The sequence below is a fragment of the Ammospiza nelsoni genome, chromosome 17 (assembly GCF_027579445.1).
Source record: "Ammospiza nelsoni isolate bAmmNel1 chromosome 17, bAmmNel1.pri, whole genome shotgun sequence".
Taxonomy (NCBI): Eukaryota; Metazoa; Chordata; class Aves; order Passeriformes; family Passerellidae; genus Ammospiza; species Ammospiza nelsoni.
Window position 1 is genome coordinate 16,103,103 of NC_080649.1, and position 21,868 is coordinate 16,124,970.

The following is a 21,868-nucleotide window of genomic DNA, read 5'->3' on the forward strand; positions in this document are numbered from 1 at the left end:
TTTCTTCTAGTGATGACATTTTTGCTATTCAGACACAGCATAAGGTTGCAGGTTATCAGTAATTCTTTCTCTTTCAGCAAAAAATAATCCACAATGTATTATAGACAAAGAATGAGCAGAGAATGCTTAGAATATCTGTGAGATAAAGATGTTTCATCTGGTTAAAAATTAAAGGGAGAATGAAATCAGAGAGGGAAAAGGTAAGGAGAATCTAGGAGGATTTACACTTCATACAAACTTTTAACAAAAATAAACTGCACCTATGAAGAAATAGATGCAAATAGTTCTGATACCTTTTTATCAGCTTGATGGATTTGAAGGCCTCGTCCATGTCTCCAGCAGTGAGATAGTAGCTGAAGTTCAGCATGGCATCCTGGGTGGTCTTATCACAGTCTCCCAGTCCAGTGAAATCTCTCATGGGTCTTCTTGCAGCCATCTGAGAGACTGTTCCTGAGGCAGACTCTGATGCTCCCTTCTCAGCTTCTCCCAGCTAAAAGGAGAAGGTTGTCACATACGTATCAAGCAGGTTGAAACTTACTCCTTTGTACATGGAATTAATTGTATTATTCCCACTGCAGTCTAAGTTTTTTATATCTGCAGGACCATAATCAATAGCATCAATAGTTGCGAAGTTTCAGAGCTTTCTAGAAAATGCCACAAAATATGGAATAGCATAGAATATCAATATCAATCATTATGCAGAAAACCAATAAAGTCTCAATCCTCAATGTCAAATGATCTGTCTGGAGCGTAACAAGGAAACTTTCCCAAGCCAGGCACAGAGAAAGATCATCTGAGTCATGAAGGATGCCAAAGTCCATGTACACTCTACCCTAATCGGATAGTTACATAAGATAACTAAATTTTAAGGCATACAGAAGCTAATAAAAGTTGTATTATATTATAATACAATGGAAGTCCTGGATAAAGTAGAAGACAGAAATCAAAAGTGCATATCTGTTTGACTAGAACTTGAGGAATTTCTGGAACCAAGACAGTAAAGACATTATGGTGAATAAGGAGAAATTCTGGAATGAAACCTGGTCAACAAGGCTTGTTGTATCAACTTGATTTACTGTATTTACAGCAGACTCTGCTCTTTTACTAAATTAGGTTTCCCAAATGAATACAAGTTATGTAAAAAGTGACATCATCAGAAAGAGACAACCGCCTACCAAGAAAATGGAAGCAAGAGAGGAGCAGAGGATGAAGGAAGAGCACCAAAGGAGTGCAGATACTTACAGGTTTATAGATACATCCCCTTCGAAAACACAACTAATGGCAGCAACAATCCATACAAAGTCAAAAAAAAAAAGAAACAATATCAAAGTAAAATAGCATGAGAAATTATGGAGAAATGTTAAAAGGAAAGATTGGAAAATGCAGCATATCACATTTGATCCTTCAATTTAAAGGAAAAAGGAAAGTAAAACACAGTATAATACTAAAAGCTCAGTCTGCACAGGAAGACTGACAACAGACAGTGCTTTGAAGAAAATGAATTGCAAAGTGCTGTTCTGAATCTGAACATAGTAAGTAGATACATTCTCCCTGTCTAACAGTGCTCCCAAACTACACAAGTAGAGATTAGAAAATCTTCTTAATATTAATTTCCTGTAGATTTTACAAAACTAAATACATAAGTACAGTAAATGGGCTCTGTTGTACTCCCCCTACAAGACAGGAACAGAGCAATCCTCATCCTCAGAAGCACCAGGAAACTCAGGTCAGAACTTCACCAGAAACCAATTTGTAGGTGAAACGCTGCAGCTCACCTAGTATGCATGGAATTATGTAGGGTATTATTTACCTGAGATGCAAACAATTTTGGATTGAAATCAAGTTTTAGAATTTAGAGCCTGCACTCTTGGCATTTGCAGCACACAGGCACATGTTGATGGTGCAGGATGACTATTTTGCTCCCTTAGGTATTCCTGCAAGGAAGTAGGATGCTTCTGCCAAAGCCAGTATGAAATGTCCTGTCATATGGCCTAAATAAATCTCACACACACACCCCTCTTGTACTTGCAATAAACACAGTGACCAGATAAAGCAGAGTTTTTTCCACATCCCTTTTTCAATTGCATTACCTGGTAATTCCTGTTTCTTGTACACTTGTACATCACATTCCGTTTACAATACCCATAAAAAGCCATCTCACTACAAATTCCACAATTCTGTCAAGTTCATCTGCATCAGAATTATCTTTATGCCATTTCTACATGTGATGCATCCCCTGCCATTGGAATAGCTCTACCTACCCCAGACTCAATTAGGTTAAATTTGATCCCTGTACAGTGGAAAGTCTGAAATTTTGGGAGGGAAAGAATTCTTAGAGATTACCTCACCTTTTTTGCAAAGTAATAATGTGGCACCTCTATGCCAAGAAGAAGCTGGTAGGATGAAGGCAATGGAAAGCTGTCCTGCAGCAAGAGGCCATGCTCTTCAGTGCTGAAGAATGATATAATCCAAACATCCATCTGGAAAGGGAAGCGAAGCACTATTTTTATGCTGCAATGTCCTTCTTTTTATTTTTATTTTCCATATTCACTTGGCAGAAGCTTCTCTTGACAATAGCACGAGCTCTACATTCAGACACAGCTGCTGGGAGGGCAGAGCCACACTCTTCCTCCCTGCAGCAAGCAGCAGCACCTTGCTCTGCATTCCAGACTGCTCCACCTCTGCAACCAGCTTCACCCACCAGAAAGAGAAAAGCCCCTGGCACAGATGGCTGCTTCAGGCATCTCTCCGAGAGATCTGGCTCAGGGCAAAGAAACAGAATCACAGAATAAGAGAATCACAGAATGGGTTTGGTTGGAAGGGGCCTTAAAAACTATTTTTTAAAAAAACACTATATTATTCCCATTGTAAGTTTATCAGCTCACTGGCTGCTTTGAGTTCCCAGGAAATATGTCATCCATGCAAAAATAGTTCCTCTAACAGTTTAAGTATTGACCTGAGTCAAATTAAAATAACATTTATTTCCAGCAGAAGTTAATCAGACATGTCATTTACTAAGGCATAAGCAGACAGTAAAATGTTTTGTTGGATAAGGGGCAAAAAGTTGCATTCCTTTTATATCTTTTTTTTCAACTTTACTTAGAAGCCAAGCATTTTTAAGTTTTTTACTTGAGTAATATTAGGTTCAATTGTTCTTATCTTTGCTAGAAGACCCTAGCCAGGCCTTTTGAAACATCCCTATCCGATTTCTCCTTTTTACTTTGATCTTTTCATGATTCTTCATGGTTGATTTTAACCAACAAAAGACAAAAAGAGCTTTCTATATCTAATTTTATAAGATTAGTTAAAATAAGGCACAAATAAAAAAACTTGAAGTTAAAATGGATGTGTCAAATCAATGCAACGTTTATGCAGGATAGGCAGTCCTGTACAAACAAAGTGGTAAGGAGCACTACAAATAGAAGAGCAGGAGAAGAAAGGAAGAATTGTTTGTATGATGAAAGAAATCTTTCATTAGATAATTGTTGATGAATAAAAATGAAATCTTTTTCTAATGTAAAAAAGACCATAACAGATAATTTGGGAAGTCCATAAAAATGCACAATATCTCTCTAGAAAAGCAGAAGGTGGGAGGGACTGGGTAGAAGAGCATATTTCTCTGTTCACCTTAACAGTAGTGTCCCTGTTAATCTATCAAGTTAATTCTTGCTGCTTAAGTGTACTCAATATTAGCAATTTTTTAAGTTACAAACTTCTAGATTATCCATCCACCCAAAAATGTCACCTGAAAAACTGCAGTCCAGACAGAAGCTTGCATTATGGTCATTCCCAAAATTCTATCACAACAAAAGAAATTCCCTTTTTTTCTTCTTCACTGTATGCAAGCTTGGCCCAAGCCAGAGAGCTGCCATAGAGGGACTGCCCAAAGCACAGACAGCAAACACAGGGGTCACTACTCGTTTTTGCATGTATGTAATATGTACTACCCACTCCTACATCTTTAATGAAGCACAAAGGATTTACTACTTGGACAGGGAGAACTCCATGTAAAACAAGATAAAACAAATAAAAAAGACCATACTTTGCCCTCAGCCTGGATTTTCTTTTGGTCTGGAGGTTGGAGGCCTGTTTCGGGAATTACTTCACATACAAAAAGTCTTGGTTCACTCTGGTCCCAGAAATGGCAAGCAGGGATGTGACTGTGCAACTCTGGATACTCCACTACAAACCTACCAAGAGACAAAAAAAAAAAAAAAATGTAGAAAGGGAGACAAAGTAATTCCAGCCCAGTCATTGCATGAGTGTAAATAAAGCCAAGGGATCATTCTCAGTTATTTATAGTCTGTATTAGAACATTAACCAGATACATTTTCCTGACTCCTAACATTTTACACATGGCAAGGACACTTCTAGTTTGGTTTGTTACACTGAGAGTGGTGACAGGACATAAAGCATTTCAGTAGAAAAAAAGTTGGTAGCACCTATAAAAACAGGTACTCAAAATCTGCCTGCCCTGGGATTGCAGCTCCTACAGAAACCCTTGAACATCTACCTCAGTGCCTGCTGCTGTAACACAGGGGTTACCTCAGCTCTGTCTTCAAACCATGGAATCATTAAGATTGGAAGAGCCCTCTAAAATCACCAAGCCCAACCACACACCCAGCAGCACCACCACACTGACCCTAAACCATGTCCCAGAGTGCCACATTCGTACACTTTTTGAACACTTCCCAGGAAGGAAGCGTTCCCACTATTGCCATGGCCAGCCTGTTCCAGTGCCTGACAATTCCACCTGAAGAAATTTTCCCTAATACCAAATCTAAATCTTTACTGGCACAACTTGAGGCCATTTCCTCTCATCCTATTGACTGTTACCTGGGAGAAGAGATCAATCACCACCTGACTACTGCACGTCAAGAATTCTAAGGCACTGTGGAACAGCACAAGGACTTCCCCTGCAGCCTTGGTGTCCTGGGTTGACTATATGATGCTTTTATCCCCAGTAGTCTTGTTCTGTTTATGCTGAATAATAAGTTTTGCACCTTTAAGACTTGTTGCAGAGAGTGAAGGGGGGAGAGAAGAAGCTGCAGTTTGTTTTCAGACACTGCACTCACTCCTCCACATTCCTGCTCCTGGACTGTGTTGTCTGTGGATGAACAGACAGCGGGACAGAGCTCTCCTTTGCTTTTAGTTAGTTTTAGCTAGCTGAGGCAAAGAAGTTCCCTGGACTGTGGGTTTTTTTCTTTTTTCCCTTTTCTTTGGACCTCTTGAAACTGCTCTGGACTGAACACCCAGCAGAGCACTGGCAGCTGCACCTGTGGCCCACTGGGCCGGGCCTGGCCCGCGACATTTCCAGCACTGAGGGACTGATCAGAGCCTGAGTGAGCTGAACTGCAACCTGGGGAGGGACTTTCTCAGTTTGTCATCTCTTTTGGAGCAACAAGGGGTTTTATTGTGTAATATTGCTTAGGTTTTATTGTTTAATAAACAGGTTTTTCCACTTTTCTCCAAGGAGGTATTTTCTCCCAAACCAGTGGGGGAGAAGGGCCAGTTGAATCTGCTTTTCTACAGGAGACCCTTTGGGGGTTCTCTCCCAAATTTGCCCTGAACCAGAACACTTGGGAAAGCCAGTCTCTGTCAGCAGTTAAAATAATAACATCTTACTGCCTCCTTTGGGCATTTCAATACTACTTCAGTGCCAGCTATGTCAAGACTCCAGACATACAGAATGACACTATTTTAGCAATGGCTTAGTATTCATTCTTCTGAAAAAATGTCAAATTATTTAAAAGAAAAACCAAAGACGCCATTTAAGTATTTCCTCACTTGCTGTCACCACTGAAAGGTGAAAGTTGTGGGGAGGATTGGAGTAGGGCTAGAGGGCAAATTGAAAGAGACATTCAAAGAGGTGCAGAAATGGCATAAGTCCTCTCCCTGCCATGGAATTCAAAATCAGTAAATTGCAAATCAAAAAATGAATTTGTGTAAAAAAACCTGGGAGTGTTTAGATTTTGCCTCAGGAGGTGGGAAGAGAAGCAGAAGAGGTGTAGATTATAATCACTTTCTGCTGAGTTTGAAGATGCTTCAAAAGGATGCACAGATAAATGGATTATTCACACAGACAGTATTTAACCCTCAAACAGTAAAACAGCATTCCTGGCTTGGGTTGGCTTCTGTTGGGCTACACAAGATACTGCACTTGGAAACAACTTCCTCACTTAACTCTTGACAACACTACTCCATAACTAACCAGGACGTAAGGCCCCAGATTTGCATTGGCCTTAGTTTTTGATGAGCTGGGTAGTTTCTTCTGGCTTTCAGTGGTAAGGAGAGTAATTCCTTTTCTTTGCTTGTAATACCCATAGCTGATAGTAGCTAAAAAAGTAATCCACCTGTTCCAATGTTGGTTTTTCTTAAGAAAAATACAGTCAGACAAATTATTGTAAAATCAAATGGGAATTTGTACTCTAATATTACACCATACTTTCACATGCGTTCCCACTTCACTGCATTGTGCTCCTAGGATTTCTAATGCACTTCCTACAAGCACAGTTTGCACGGACAGAAAGGCATCAGCTCTAAATAGACATGTCATGAGTTTTTGCCCACACAAACTCAATTTTTATTATATTTTAAAAATACCTTTATTCCTACAAGGATCTTCAGAATGTCCTCTTCTCAGTTCCCTATTATGTAAAGTCTTCAAGGAAGGGTAGCTTTCCAAGATTTTTTTTTTTAATTTAAAGATCTGGATCCTGAGTCCAATCATGTAATACCTCTGTATAAAACCCCCAAAACCAAATCATTCTCTCCTCAGAGATCTCTAGCCTGATATGGCTTCCAAAGTGCTAGTAGCTCTCCCTGAATTTCTCTTCTATGAATTTGTCCAGTACCTCCATAAGCACTTCCTTCATCTTCTCTACTGACTTTGCAAGGAGTTCCTTGGCTCAGCTGCATGTTGGCTGAAGAACTACCTACTGCTTATTTTGAGCTTGCTTTCGGGGTGTGTTGGTATGGCATAGCCTGGTGAGTGGCTGCAGGGGAGGGCATGCACCTCAGGAGTAGCTTCTGTGAGAAGCTGCTAGAAGCTTCCACCATATCTGACAGAGCCAATCTCTGATGGCTCTGAAGATGGACACGCTGCTGGCCCAATCAGAGAGGTGGGTAATGCCTCTGTGATAACGTGTTTAGGACAGAGTCAGAACAGAGCACGTGCAGTTTTCCCCCTGGAGTGGGGAGGCGCCAGGGTGGCCACCATGCTGGCACAGCCCAAGGTGAGCCTTGCCTGCCTGGCCACCCCTGGCCAGCAGCACCACAGGCAGAAAGGCAGGGGCAGCTTCCCCCTCCTGGTGCCCTACGTGAAGAGAGGTGTTCAATAGCACCAGCACCATGGGAAAAGAGCTGTTTTAAGGGCTTATTTTACTTCTCATGATCCTACTCTGACTCTGTTAATAATAAATATACTTTATACCTTTAAATTTAAACCCATTTTGCCCTTAGAGTGTTCTTCTCCCAGTCCTTATCTCAACTCATGAACCCTCTGTTAATTCCTTTTTTTCTTCCCTCCTCTCTGCCCAACTTTAAAGACAAGGGTAAGCGTTTGGCCAATGTCAAACCATGGCATTCCCTAGCTCAGATTATTGGAATAGATAGGGATGCAGCTTGATGGACATACAATTCAGTGTTAATTAGTTCTTTAGAAATAAATAATTAAATTCATACAAACTCCTTCCCAAGACAGAGGAATGTCAGAATCAGGGTGTGCTTGTCTCAACATGGCAGATTTCCATCTTAAATCCACGATTAATGCTTCTTGAAGCAAAAGCTCCTTACTTGCCAATGCTTTGTCCAGCAGAAAGGTTCTCTCTACCATCTCCCCGTTCAGCCTTGAAATCAAAGAGTGTAACTTGGTCCATTTCAACATCATAGAAACAGATCTTGGAATCAATGTTCCCATCCACCTACAAGAAAGGAAAACAAAGGGTGCTGGAGCATGCAGTCAAAAAGAAGAATTAGGTAAGTTTATCCCATATGCTTCATGCCCTCAGCTTTCTTTCTTAGTAATCACATGAGGTCATTCTTACTAAGAAATACCAGAAAATTTCTGGTTCTTTTTCTATTCCAACAAGCCAGCCTTGGATTTCTTTTAAAATGCTACAAAGCAGCTTTTGTAACTAAAATATTCCTTTTCTGAATTTCAACACAGAACAAAGCCTTAAGAGATCTTAAATAATGCTGGGACATGACACTTCATTATATGACTCAATTCACCACCTGGACCAGGCACGTTTATTTCTGAGAAGTGATTCTTGTGTCCTCAGTAATCTTGACCCACACCAGCCTATGAACCAGTGGAAAAGTCCCAGACACTGAGTGAAGAGCTGTGCCTCACCCTGCTGACAAGGATGCTGACTTTGCTGCCATTAGCATTGCACTTCACAGACAAAATGTCTCCATGGCCAGGAAGCAGCTTGGATAAACTCTTGCTGTTGCAGTGCACTTTTGCCTCTCTGTGGGAAGGAATAAACTTCAATTACATGGTGGCAAGCAACTGGCAATTTAGCAAATGATGGGTAAGACTTTTAAAAACAAACTATTTTGACTATATGACATAACTGCCCCAGACTCCCACTTCCCCTCCAGAGGATTGCTGCCACTGCCTTTCTTTCAGGACTAAGTTAACAGACACTCTTTCTCACTGAATCAGCAAGAATAAATGTCAGTGTTTCTACAGGATTCCCAAAACATGGCTATACAGCAAGAACATCTGAAGATAATTCTCAATTCAGAGGCCTAATTTTCCTACAGAAATAACCTGAACAGTACCATGAATTTGGAATAGAGTCCATTCACATAAAAGTTCTATGTATGGAAAACACAGAGTGCAGCAGAAGTAAAGAAATGTCATTAGCAGGGCACATTTATATATTTTATTATCTCAAAAGGATTTTATTTTTGTTATAGATAAAAACCAAGAAATCAGTCAGCAACAAAGAGGAAAAATCTCATGAAACAAAAGAATGCAGCAAAAAGTGACAGTAATTTGAAGTGACAGCAATTTAGAGCTATAATACAATCTCATGAAAAAAACATGTTTGATTCTATAAAAATAACATTTGTTCTCAGCCAATTACAGTGCCCTGAAATTAAAGTGTCATAATTTGAGAAAGGGTATTTTCAGTACCAAGTGCAAAAATTTATCATAGCATGCATAAGTAAATCTATTTTTTCTCACTATCAAACATCATAATACAATATTTATGCTAGTTACAACCTGCCCAAATCTAATAACCTTCAAACTGTCCCAGGTGGAATGTGTGTGATCTCAACCCAAGTAGTTTCCAGATGGCAACTAACTAGATTTTAGCATTCCTCTGGTGACAGCACACAAAGAAGAACAGAATCTGTTTCACTCTTCAGGTTTTTAAGCTTTTCAAAATTATGTTTGTCATCAGCAGCTACATTTTCAAAATGAACTTCATGGCAGTATCTTTTTCATGTTTGTCAGTATGAGAGTACAGCAACCTTTGAACAAAGTCAGGTAAACTCCTTAACCTAAACAGGAGAAAGAACAGAGTCTCCACAGTTCTAGGTTCACTTTCTCCATAGATTCATTGCAACAATTTTCCTGATTTATGAGGAAATACAAGACCTGGCTTTATTTCAGCTCTTTTGAGATTCAAGTCTTGTTCAAGATACCAAAAGAAATGGGACATCCTTAGCTCGATCATCCATAAATTCTCCACACACTTTAAAATGCACTCAAATATCCCTCATGGTATCCTCTTTTTAAAATAATAATCATCATCCTCATCAATCCATGACTTGTCTAATAATTCCATGGTTCCTCCCTTGCTTTGGAAATACGCCATCAGTTCACAAAGCTGCATGTATTGTCTCAAGATTCAAAGGGACTGCTGCTTTTCATCACATCAAAACCAGCTAAAGATTCCCCACAAAATACACACTTAACTATAAACAGATTATTTTTAAAGCCTTATTAATACCTGCGTGAGAGATCAAAGATTTTCAAGTGAGCCAAATCAGTTCCCACAGCCAGGAAATTCCCACAGACATCCAGGAGGCACGGATTCCCCTCTGCTTCAGAGAACACGAGCAGCTGTTTAACTGTGCCCTGGCAAGAAATGCGTAACACCAGGTTTGTGTTGCCACGGCCTCACTAGAAGGGACTTATTTTGTCACCAAGTTGAGTCACAAATTGCTGAACTTCTCTGTTAGATTAATCACTCCAAGCAAATTGGAGAAACATACACACACAAATTCAATGTGGGTTTCAGGTATGTACATAACCTCAAAAAAAGTCTAAATTTAAAGGCATCCTTCTGCAATAATTTCCTCTTTAGTAACACAACCTTTACCAAGTGAAAGACATACAGAAATATCAAGTCCCTGAAGGTCCTTAAATATATAGCTGTAAAAACAAATACATTATATTTATGTGATGAATCACATCCATTCTAAAATATAATATTTGCTTCCTAAATAAAATTATGTATCACAGAACTCTGATAAATAGATTGCTCTTTTTGGTTCTCATAGACTAGCAGAGGCTGCAAATGTTCACACAAAATGTGCAAGTGATATTTTTCATTATCTTGTGAGAATATTCAGGACTGTCATCTTCCTGAAAGTATATATGTATCTCAACCTGCATGCAATTTAGATCGTCTTAAAGTCTATAAATACTTATTAGTTACACTGCAGTAGTGTTCAGAGAGGCAGACTTTTAAAAGAACACAAAATGTCAAAGATCTTTCTGCTGAAATACTCAAAATATATTTTGAGTATTGTATTATGACAAGGAAGAGTTAATAGACTTAGGAAGATCATGCACATTACTTTTAAGCTCTAACACCAATCTTTGAAAACAACAAGGTCTTTTTATCCCTTCATGGTTTTCTCAGTCCTTACCTGCCAGGTGCGGACCTGGATCCGATATGGCTCCACTGTGTACAGATTTTCTCCATGAACACACAGAACTGGAGAGTCACAAAGGAAAGAGCCTGAAACAATCACAACAAAGTCATCATTACAATAAATATGTTCTGTAAAAAGAAAAAACAAGTAATGTATAGCACACAATTTCCACTATCTTGCACCAAATCTCTTTTTCAATCTGTCAGTCACTATTGAATCCCAGCTCCTTGGTGTTTTAGCCTTCTTCCATACTGCCACTACATTTAAAAGCTGGGGTTCCCATTATAAACAGGTGTTGGTACACTCTGTCCATGGAAACAAGTGAGAAAGGAAGGGCAAGGAGTTGATACAGGGAGTGAAAGAAAGAAAAAATGCAGTCTGAGGTTCTGGTAAGAGAATTCACTTTTCCCTTCAGTGAACTGCTACTGAAGAGAGATAACAGAATCTCTGCCAGAACAGTGGCTCTGCAATAACTTCAGAAGTGGTGTAGACTGTTAGGACCTTGGTGGTAATAAAGCAATGATTCAGCATGGAAAAGTTATAAAATATATCAGTAAATATAGACAAGCAGAAAACACATAATGATTCTTAAAAGACAAATCTCAAGATTTAGGATGGAATTGATGGAATTCTACACCACTTATTTCTCGAGGCAGAAATATTTAGGGAGAATTAATCATTTAAAAACCTAATTTACTCTACTTGGCACTGTACAGAGCAATTTACGGGATAACTTCTCTTGAGAGCTGGGACACGAAGCCTCTTTCCCAGATCCTTTGATTACACTTTCTCTCAAGCAAAGTGGAAAAGCGTTCAATAGTCATTGCCATGTCTTATCTGTAAAAACAACAGGACCGACAGCTACAAAAGCAGGAAAAAATTGGTCTTCTTGATCAAATCAATGGTTTACTTAAAAAATATAAAAAGAAGTTGTTCTAGCCTCACATGATGTTTTGTGCAAGGCCCTCTATAATGTAATTTAGCTACATCATATAAAAGCTTTCTCTAGCCCTGAGGGCTTTTCCAGTCCAGAAGAAGGTGTCCCGGCCCATGACAGGGGGGTTGGAACAAGATGTGCTTTGAAGTCCCTCTACCATTCTGTGATTCTATGCTTACAGTGCATCAGCTACCATGAATGAATGTATAACTTTGGAAGAAAAGAAGCATTCAGACTCTGACCAATGTTTTAAGTCCTACCTGCACTTCTGAAGGTATCTCCTGAGCACTCAAAGACAGCCACTTGTTTCCCATTCCAGAATACTACAGCATCCTAAAACAAACAAACAAAACACCAAATAAACATATATTTTTAGTTCCTTCTGGAAGCATGCAGGAATTCATGCAGTAACATGGCAAGAACTCCCCTACAATAGCCACCAGTTACTAGTTCCTCTGGACATTGGGTTGGGAGGCTTTTATCAACCCAGAGGTTCTCTGGGTTCTGATGAGCACCCTAGAGCATTTCTGAGTCCCTGTTCTATCTTAGAAAAAACCAGCTCCACTGCAGCACCATTGCTACTGTTGCAACAATACCTTCATAACACACTATGATGAATATTAAAAAAAAATACTTATCTTAAAAACTTAGGAAGTTTGGTCTTGATAAACCTAACCAGGCTACTGATTAGGCAAATAAAAAACAACAACAAAAAAATCCCAAACCGATTAACCTGAGTAGCAAAGACTCCACTAGCATTCATGTCAACACGAAGGCTGTGAGTGGCTCCTGTGCTGAAGATCGTCACATTGAAGAGGTTGGGAGACACCTGTACCACGGCCACCTGCTGATGAAAGTGTGCCAACATGGCCTGCTCACTGAGGATCACCACAGAGCTGATGTTGTTCACTGCCAGCAGGTTTTTTCGGGACCCCCACTGTATATAATGGGAAAAGAAAAACCACACAATTTTATCTCTATTCTTGAATTGTCACAGCAGCGTCACAAGAGAAGTAACATGGGAAAGGACAGAACAAATACTTTCCTATATATGCAAAGTCCTACTATCTAAATACAAACTATAGGGAATGACTGGGAAATATGACAGATTCAAACTATTATGCTTGCTATCCAGTGTATTGGTTTAAAAGACATGTGTCTGCCAAGGAAGGCAGGAACCTTCCTGGAACAGAAAGATGGCACCCTCCCTCCAAATTATTATAACTTCACAAACACAGGGCTTCCAGGAAAAAATATGGGAAAAGGAATAATAGTTCTTTACTAGAAAATATATATCTATAAAACAGAACAAACAAAAAACAACAAAGAAAAAACCCATAAGTTTTCCCACCAGTCAAGCAATTTCCCCTTGGCTGCAGTTATGACCCCAACCAGTGGGGGGCGCCATGGGGCGAGGCAGAGGGTCTGCAGCGGCTCCCCCATGGCTCCAGGGGATGCTCCGAGGTGAGCCCTGAGCCTCCCCAGGGTTAATAGCAGCCTCAGGAAGACAACAAATGGGAAGCAATTCCTTTGAGAAAACCTAACCCCCAACATTATCCACCCCAAATTTTTTTCCCATACCAACATGTTACATTGAACTTACACTTTTTAACTATAGACATTCCTGCATTATCCTAATTATATACATATATACATGCAGATATGGATACAGGTACAACGTCAGACAGTTCACCCCAAAACAAGGTCCCTTTGAGGTATATGTTATGTTTCTGCACCACCTACTAAGTGCAACCACGTCCCTGAGCAAAGACAACCTGACAAATGTCTTTGCTTGGGGCAGAATTCATCCAAATAAGTCTTTTCTAACATACCTCTCATATGTACCACAAGAATCTTATCACTATCTGCGGTACACAGGGGTTCAGATGGGGCAGGGCCAGCTCGCTTAGTGGAACGTCTGTGTTAACTAACCCTGTAGCCTTTGCTCAGTGCAGATCCCACTGCATGAAGGTCCTACCTCATGTTGTCTTCAATGTTGTTTTTAGCAGTCCATTGCAGTGCTCAATTTCCCCAGGAGACGCTGCAGGGTAAGGAATGTGGTATGCCCACTAAATACCATGTTCTCTAGCCCAGGTGTTTAATAAAAAGTTCTTGAAATGAGTCCCATTGTCTGACTCAATCCTCTCAGAGATACCATGCCTCTAAAGGACCTGCTCTTCAAGGCCCAGGATGGTGTTTCAGGCAGTAGTGTGAGGCACAGGGTAGGTTTCCAACCATCCAGTGGTGCCTTCTACCGTTGTGAGCATGTAGCTCTTGCCCTGGCAGGTTTGAGGCAGTGTGATGTAATTGTTCTGCCTCCCCATACTTATACTGGATCACCACCTACCATACCATAGGGGCTTCACCTGCTTGGCCTGTTTGATGGCAGTGCACATTCCACTACCATGGATTACCTGGGAGATGCTGTCCACAGTTAGATCCACTTCTGAGTCTCATGCCCCTTATAGGTGGCACCTCTGCCCTGACAGCCTGAGGCATCGTGGTCCCTCCACCTAGGAACAGCTCTCCCTTGAGTTGTGAGTCCAAATCTATCTGTGACATCTCAATTTCTGCAGCCTGATCCACCTGTTCATTTTCCACTTCCTCATTAGCCTGATACTTGGGGACATGGGCACCCACATGACACACTTTCACGGTAGCTTCTCCACTCAAATGGCAATGTCTTGCCACTCTTCAGCAAGTCCCAACTGGTTTTTCCTCTACACTGCCAGTTGATCTTTTTCCATCTGTCCAGCCACCCCCATGGAGCATATGTCAATCCCCAAAAGTCAGTATAAAAGTAATTCTTTGGCCACTTCTCTCATTCAGCAATGTCCAGGGCCAACTGGACGCCTTTGAGTTGCACAAACTGGCTTGACCTACCTTCTCCTTTGGTACCTTGTGTAACTTATCACATGGGGCTCCATTTTCAGTTCATTACTACAATGTGACAGGAATCATTACTGAATAGAGTGTAGCTTGTTTCTCAGTTGGCAGTTGATTGTATGGTGGAGTTTCCTCGGCTTACATCACCTATTTCTGCTCTTCATCTGTCAGAACAAAATCCTCACCTTGAGGCCAATTCATAATTATTTCCAAGATCCCAGGGTGATCTGGGTTTCCAATACAGGCACACTGTATAAGCAAGGCAATTGACTTCACGTAGCATCAATGGCGTGATGGGTAGAGGGAACCTTTTATTTTAACATCCACCAGTCAGCACTAGCAGTCAGGGTAGCAGGAGAAGTTGTGCCTCTGTGCCAATCACCTCTGAGGCAGTCTGAACTCCTTCACAGGCTAACAGGATCTCCTCTCTTGGGGTGTAGTTGGCTTTGGACCCCCTGTAACTTTGGCTTCAGAATCCCAGTGGCTGGCCCAGAGTCTCCCCAGGCACCTTCTGCCAAAGGCTCCAGGACAAGCCACTGTATCCAGCTGCAGAGTGGAGCATGCTCTTCACCTCTGGTCCTGTCCTGACTGGGCCAAGGGCTACTGCATGAGCGATTTCCTGCTTGATCTGTGCAAAGGCTTGCTGCTGTTCAGGGCCCCAGTGGAAACTGTTCTTCTTGTGCGTGACCAGGTAAAGAGGGCTCACAAACTGACTGTACCCCAGGATGCAAATTCTGCAGAAACTTATGCCACCTAGGAAAGCTTGCGTTTCCTTCTGGCTGGTCAGTGGAGACATTGCTGTGATCTTGTTGATGACCTCAGTGAGTATCGCGCCATCCGTCTTGTCACTTCATCCCTAGGAACTGGATCTCTCGAGCAGGTCCTTTGACCTTAGTCTTTTGGATGACAAAATCAGCTTTCAAGAGAATCTGGATGATCTTTTCTCCTTTCTCAAAGAATTCCGCTGCCTTGTTCCCACGCGTGATGATGTCATCAATGTATTACAGATGTTCAGGAGTCTCATCCTTCTCCAGAGCAGCCTGAATCAGTCCACGGCAGATGAGGGGGCTGTGTTTCCACCTCTGAGCAGTCAGTTCCAGGTGTACTGCATACCCCTCCATGTGAAGACAAACTGAGGCCTGCCCTCTGCTGCCAGAGGAATGAAGAAAAACGCATTAGCAATGTCTATAGTGGCGTACCACTTTGCTGCCTTGGACTCCAGCTCATACTGGAGCTCCAGCATGACCAGCACATCAACACTCAGTGATGGTGTAACTTCATTCAAGCCACAATAGTCCACTATCAATCTCCATTCCCCATCAGACTTCCACACAGGCCCAATGGAGCCAAAGGGCAAGTGGGCCTTGCTGAACACTCCTTGGCTCTCCAGCTCATGGATCATCTTGTGAATGGATATCATGGCATCTTGATTTTTTGATACTGCTGGTGATGCACTGTGAAGGTGGCAATTGGTACTTGCTTTGCTACCTTCAAAAGTCCTAACCACAGAAGAATTTTCTGAGTCCAGGCAAGGTGTTTAGCTGCTTAGTTCTTTCTGTCTCCACAGCAGCAATTCCAAAAGCCCATCAATGTCCTCTTGTGTCTTTAAAGTATCCGTTCTTAATGTAGTCAATGCCCAGAATACGTGGGGTATCTGGGTGAGTTACAATGGGGTGCTTCTGCCAGTTGTTCCCAGTCAAGCTCACTTCAGCTTCCAACAACCTCAGCTCTTGAGAACCCCCTGTAACATCAGAAATGGAGACTGTTTCTGACCCCACACATCCTGGTGGCATTAACATACATTGAGCACCAGTGTCAACTAAAGCCTTGTACTCTTGTGGGTTTCGCGTGCCACGCCATCATATCCACATAGTCCAGTAGACATGGTGGTCCCCTGGTGCCCCTACCTGGGTAGAGGCAGGACCCCTCTAATATCAGTCCTTGTGAATACATATGGGAGGTACCTTCCAGCAGGTCAGATACTTGCCCATGGGAAACTGGCACCGCACTCACTCTCATTGACTTCCCTTTTCCTTTCTTCTTCAGTTCTTGTATTCAGGCTGCCAGGACACAGGTTTCCTGTCCCACCATCTCATGTCCTCTTCATGGTTGAGTAGGAAATATCTTAAGTCAGTTTGCAAAGCACACCCGCTGTCTCTCTCTGGAGGGCACCTGACTATGATTTCAAGGACTCTGATTTGCACTGGTGCTACAGGTAAGCATCTCTCCCTGAATTTCTTATTATCATCCTTGAGACTCAACCAATGTCTCTACAGCAGAGATGTGGGTCTTGGACCCTACTCTCGTACTTCCTAAGTTTGCTTGCTACAGAGCCCATTGTCTCTTGGTTGTCCCTGAGATGCATGTTTGCCATTAAACTGGAGAATTCACATGGTGTGAATGAACCCTGATGTGCCAGACTCCACCACATTTGCACTGTGCACCTGACCTCGTTAGGGTCATTATCATGTTGTCCATTCCTCCCAAGAAGTATCTCCAACACTGCCATTTCTCTCAGGCATTGGATCCTTCCTCCATGGTCTTGCATGGCTTTTTATGATGGTGCTCCTGAAGTCTGACCCTGTAAACAAATCTCTCTTACATTTGCTAGAAGCCACTCCCAGAAAGAAAGGGGTCCTGACTCCCTCACAAACGCCTGCTCAATGGCCACACCCTTGGCCAAGGATCCCAAAAGTCTTGTTTTGGTACCATCAAGTTGCATGCCTGTACATGTAAAGTCCCAAACTTGAATCAACCAAGCCAAAAAAGCCTCACCCCCTAATCACGTAATGTCTTTTCACAGACTGCAGAGACTGTCAAGCAACAGGGACTCAGTGATCATCTCAGGCTCCTCTGCTGGCTTTGAGGGCCCTGGTTCTGCATCATCATGAGCTGGGCACACCTAATTGGTTTATCCTTCCTCACTGCAAAGGGCCGACTGCTGCTGCTGGCTGTGGCTGCCCCTGTGGTTTAGCTGGAACCTGGACATTTGTAACATCTGCTCGTTTCACTACTGTGCTATCCACCTTTACCTCTGACTGCAGTGGTTTTGCTGGACAGTGTCCCCGACCTCTGTGGCAGGTTTTGAGGCAACTACACAAGGTAACCTCACTCTGTCTCTGAATGGTGAATGGACCTCACTGAATAAAAACATTAAAAGAAAATACCTTTAACTTCTAAGGGAAATTTAACTCTTCAGAAGCTGTTGTTGTAGGCCCAAAGAAGTGGGTGAAGGGTTGGGAGAAAACTCCCTCCTGTGTTGCTTCCTCTCAATAGGTAGCATTATCAAGGAAACCCCAAAGATCCAGACCTCATGTGTGATAGTTATATAGCCTTGTGCCCACATTTCAGAAGAAGTTTACGAGCACTGAATTCCTCACCTTATTGAACCATTCTACAAACAGGGTAACAGCCACAATGGCCTAAGTTATAGGACCCATGTTTGAATAAATGACCTGCAAACAGGAAAAACATAGCCATGATCACATGCCAACCAAACCAGGGTAGGCTAGACCACACGGTGCTGCCCAACAAGGTTTCTACATCCAGTACACAAATGGGTCACTCAAGAATTAGTATTCTCTTTTCACCCTTTCCTCTCAATGCCCTTGAGCCCCACACTGGTCACCAATTAACGTCCTGGTTTAAAAGATATATGTTTGCCAAGGAAGGCAGGAACCTTCCTGAAATGGAAAGCTGGCCCCCTCCCTCCAAATTATTATAAGTTCAAAAATACAGAGCTTCCAAGAAAAAAAATACGGGAAAAGGAATAACAGTTCTTTACTAGGAAAAAAAAAAACAAAAAAACAAAAAAACAAAAAAACAGAAGAAACAAAAAACAATAAAAAAGCCCAATGACCAATTTCCCCTTCAGTGTAGTTACAGGGGCTGCAGGGGATGTGCTATTTCTGGACAGTGCTCCATATCCTGTTACCTGGAAAAGGCTTGAATGGGAAAGCTGACACAATCACCTGTGTCTATTAGGAGATGTATGAGATACTTACAGAACACTTTATTTCCTATATCCTGGATCTTTTGTTACTGAAGCTTGTTAATAAAACACTTGGATTCTCCATTTTCACAGCACTTCTGTTTTAACTTTGTAAGTAGAATGGTGTTACAGACCCTCACTCCATACCAACACAGAGCAAGCGAATACCATTGCTTTTAAAATACTTTCCACTCTTATGAGAAAACAGAATAATAGCAAATATAAAATTACTTTCTCTTGAAAGTCACCAGATATATTTGATTTTCTTTCCTTATAAAAATAATGGGAATTGTTCTCACATATGAAGCACAGCAACAGAATGATGTAAAGTATAACAGAAACACTCAAAAATTGAAAAAACCTAATAATATGGTATAAAACCCAACAACCAAAGATGTTGGAGAACCTAAAGCACAAGCTTTGCCTTTTTAGCAGAATGCTGGTGGCAAAAAAAAAAGCTGTTCATTAATATAAAACTTTTTAAATTTAAATTTATGATTGTTACACTCAGCATTTCTCTTCTGAGCATATCAAAATGCTATTAGGCATAGAATGACAATATTTAACCTCATTGTGACAAAATATTCCAAATAAATAAAAATGCTGCATCCCAACATTTAACAGACAATATGTTAAAATATATAGTATTCCTTTCTAGATGGCACATCTCACCAAAGAATATTTGGTTGTAAATATATATTTTTATTTTCACAACTACCAGTGAGATGAAACTTTACACTGAAAAAGTGACAATAGAAAAAAACCATTAACTAATAAAATCATTCATTTAGTCAGATTTTCTTGTCTTTTTAATAAATTTAAGTAAAATTGACATTCCTGATAATCCTTTTTTTCCCAGAAAATAATTTCAGGGAGCTGAATCCAAAGGTTTTGCCAGCGAGCCATATGATGGAGAGACTAGCTACAAACAGGGAGTATTTCTGCCCATCCAATTTTAAAAGTTACTTGATTGTCAGGGGTTTTCCTCCTGCTTCTGAAGGAGGACCAGCCTCTGCTGAAACACATACCCATATGATAGAGATCATGTTCACTGGTTTCACAAAGATGGGCTTTTCATCTAAGGTTTGTGAAGTCCACTAACATTCAAGGAGGCTCTTTCCTTTTTTACCTTTATCTGAGTGACATTTCCTTCAAGTTCTGTAGATGCCTGGAACTTCCACTTCTCCTTGCCTTCCGAAGCCCATGTGCTCTGATGAGATCCTGCTGCTTTCTTCCACATTGCTACTCTCCCCTTGCTGGTTCCAGCTGCCAAGATACCTGCCATTCACAAACATTTCAGGCATTTCATCTTGGGCTTCAGATAAACAAACCCACATGACACAACATAACAGGCAGCAAGCTCTGGTTCTTGGGTACTGAGAAGTCACTTCCTAGCAGCAGCATTTCTCTCCTCACTGCAAACCAATATCCTAGTCCTGCACTGGAGAACTTTTCTGAAGAAACAATGGGAGAAGTTCCACATGGTAAGGTGCATCTTCTAAGCTACCAGATGAAGTGATTTTTTAAATGCATCAGACAATTACTTCATTTTAACCTTTTCTTAAAATATAGAACTATTGAATATCCAGAGCTGGAAGAGTCCCCAAGGGCCATCCAATCCAGCTCCTGGCCATGCACAGGACAGTACCAGCAATCCCAATATGTGCCTGAGAGTGTTGTCCAAAAACCTCTTTACCTCTGGCAGCCTTGAGGTTGTCCCCACTTCCTGCTCAGTGCCTGACCACCCTCTGGGGGGAGAAACTTTTGATATGCAGTCTAACGCTCCCCTGGCTGGACACAGCTATGGCTGTTCCCTTGGGTCCTGTCACTGCTCACAAAAACCAGAGGTCAGATCCACCTCTCATGAGGAAGCTGATCCACGCAGGCACCCCCCAGTCTCAGCCATTCCTCCAATGGCTTGTGTTTATTTTTAAATAGCTAGTTTTGTAGTCACTTTGGGCAACCAACCACTGAAAAGCACTGCAGCAGATATCAGCTGTGCCTACGCTAGCAAACAAGGTGGTGCCCAGGAGCAGGTCTGTAGAAAGGATCTGTTGTAAGGACCAGGCACACACACAATACATGTCACTAAGCTCTATTCTGCATTAGCTGCAGTGCAGCCTTGTAGACGGAATGCCCAAAACATGTTGGAGCTCATTAGGGGCATTCCAGGGGTACTGGTGTCAAAGGGAATCCAGCTCAGATGCCACAAGACAGCTCCACAGTGAGTCCAAGAGTATTGAATTATTTCCCTGCACCTTTCAAGGCATATTTCCAATCCAAACTAAAATCTTCAATATCACATACTACCACTGAGATCCTCAGTCACAAGACAAACATACTGAAATTATTACAGGGCATGGAAGGCTGAGGTTTGACAAGGTCTGGCACCAGAGATCACAGCTGCCACGTTATTTCTCACCTTTAGCACTGCAGTAAGAGACACAGTTAATACATTCTCCCCCCTCAAAGCCAAATTGCATATCTAGGGAGAGCACATAGTTCTCATCTTGATCCAAATCCCAGAACCTAAGGCACACAAAACAAGAGTGTTAAAAATGCTTTTCATTCCAAGTGTCTTGCCAAACCCAGTCAATAGGATGCTGTACATGGCATTAACTTACTATTTCCACAATACCTAGATAATTTAATTTTTAAAATTAAATTGTCAGAAGCTGCCTGGGGAGTGTGAATTCCTTAACAATCTCCTCCTCTTCCTTTGAGTTTTTAATCTGCAGCATGTTTTGGGATATTCTCCTAGGAAGAAAGAAGTCAGAAGCAAGTGCAGCTTTAAAAAAATGAAAGAAGTGAGGGCCAGTTGCAATTTTCTTCCTCCCTAATTATGCTTCTCCTCTATTTTAAGAATATTCCTGTGTTAGTCAGTAGTCCTTTGGATTCCAGATTTATTTTCTACAACTAAATACTGCCATGAAGCTATTCCTTCTTGATACTTGGTCTTTATTGCATTCTCACAAAATGAACAAAAGATTCTGTCTGATAGTAGCAGACAGAGGCTCAATAAAGGGAAATACTGATATTAATGGAACACTCCCACTCTCCCAAAGGTTAGAGGAACAGGTAGAGCAGGTCATAGTAAAGACAAGGTAGATAACATTGCAAAAAAGGTAAAACTACAGAACACAGTAACATAACAG

General features: G+C 41.4%; 1 protein-coding gene across 3 annotated transcripts in view; it reads right to left on the minus strand.

Annotated features, from left to right (window-relative positions):
* Positions 1-21,868, minus strand: part of IFT140 (intraflagellar transport 140) — an 82,939-nt gene that overhangs the window by 42,828 nt on the left and 18,243 nt on the right. For all 3 annotated transcript variants that reach the window (XM_059484808.1, XM_059484809.1, XM_059484810.1), the window contains 11 exons: positions 21,136-21,242; positions 19,843-19,991; positions 12,570-12,773; positions 12,097-12,169; positions 10,894-10,985; positions 9,969-10,096; positions 8,354-8,471; positions 7,795-7,922; positions 4,043-4,190; positions 2,349-2,480; positions 294-490 (listed from right to left, as the gene is read on the minus strand). In XM_059484808.1, the coding sequence (XP_059340791.1) occupies positions 294-490; positions 2,349-2,480; positions 4,043-4,190; positions 7,795-7,922; positions 8,354-8,471; positions 9,969-10,096; positions 10,894-10,985; positions 12,097-12,169; positions 12,570-12,773; positions 19,843-19,991; positions 21,136-21,242 (1,476 nt within the window). The remainder of the gene's footprint in view (positions 1-293; positions 491-2,348; positions 2,481-4,042; positions 4,191-7,794; positions 7,923-8,353; positions 8,472-9,968; positions 10,097-10,893; positions 10,986-12,096; positions 12,170-12,569; positions 12,774-19,842; positions 19,992-21,135; positions 21,243-21,868) is intronic.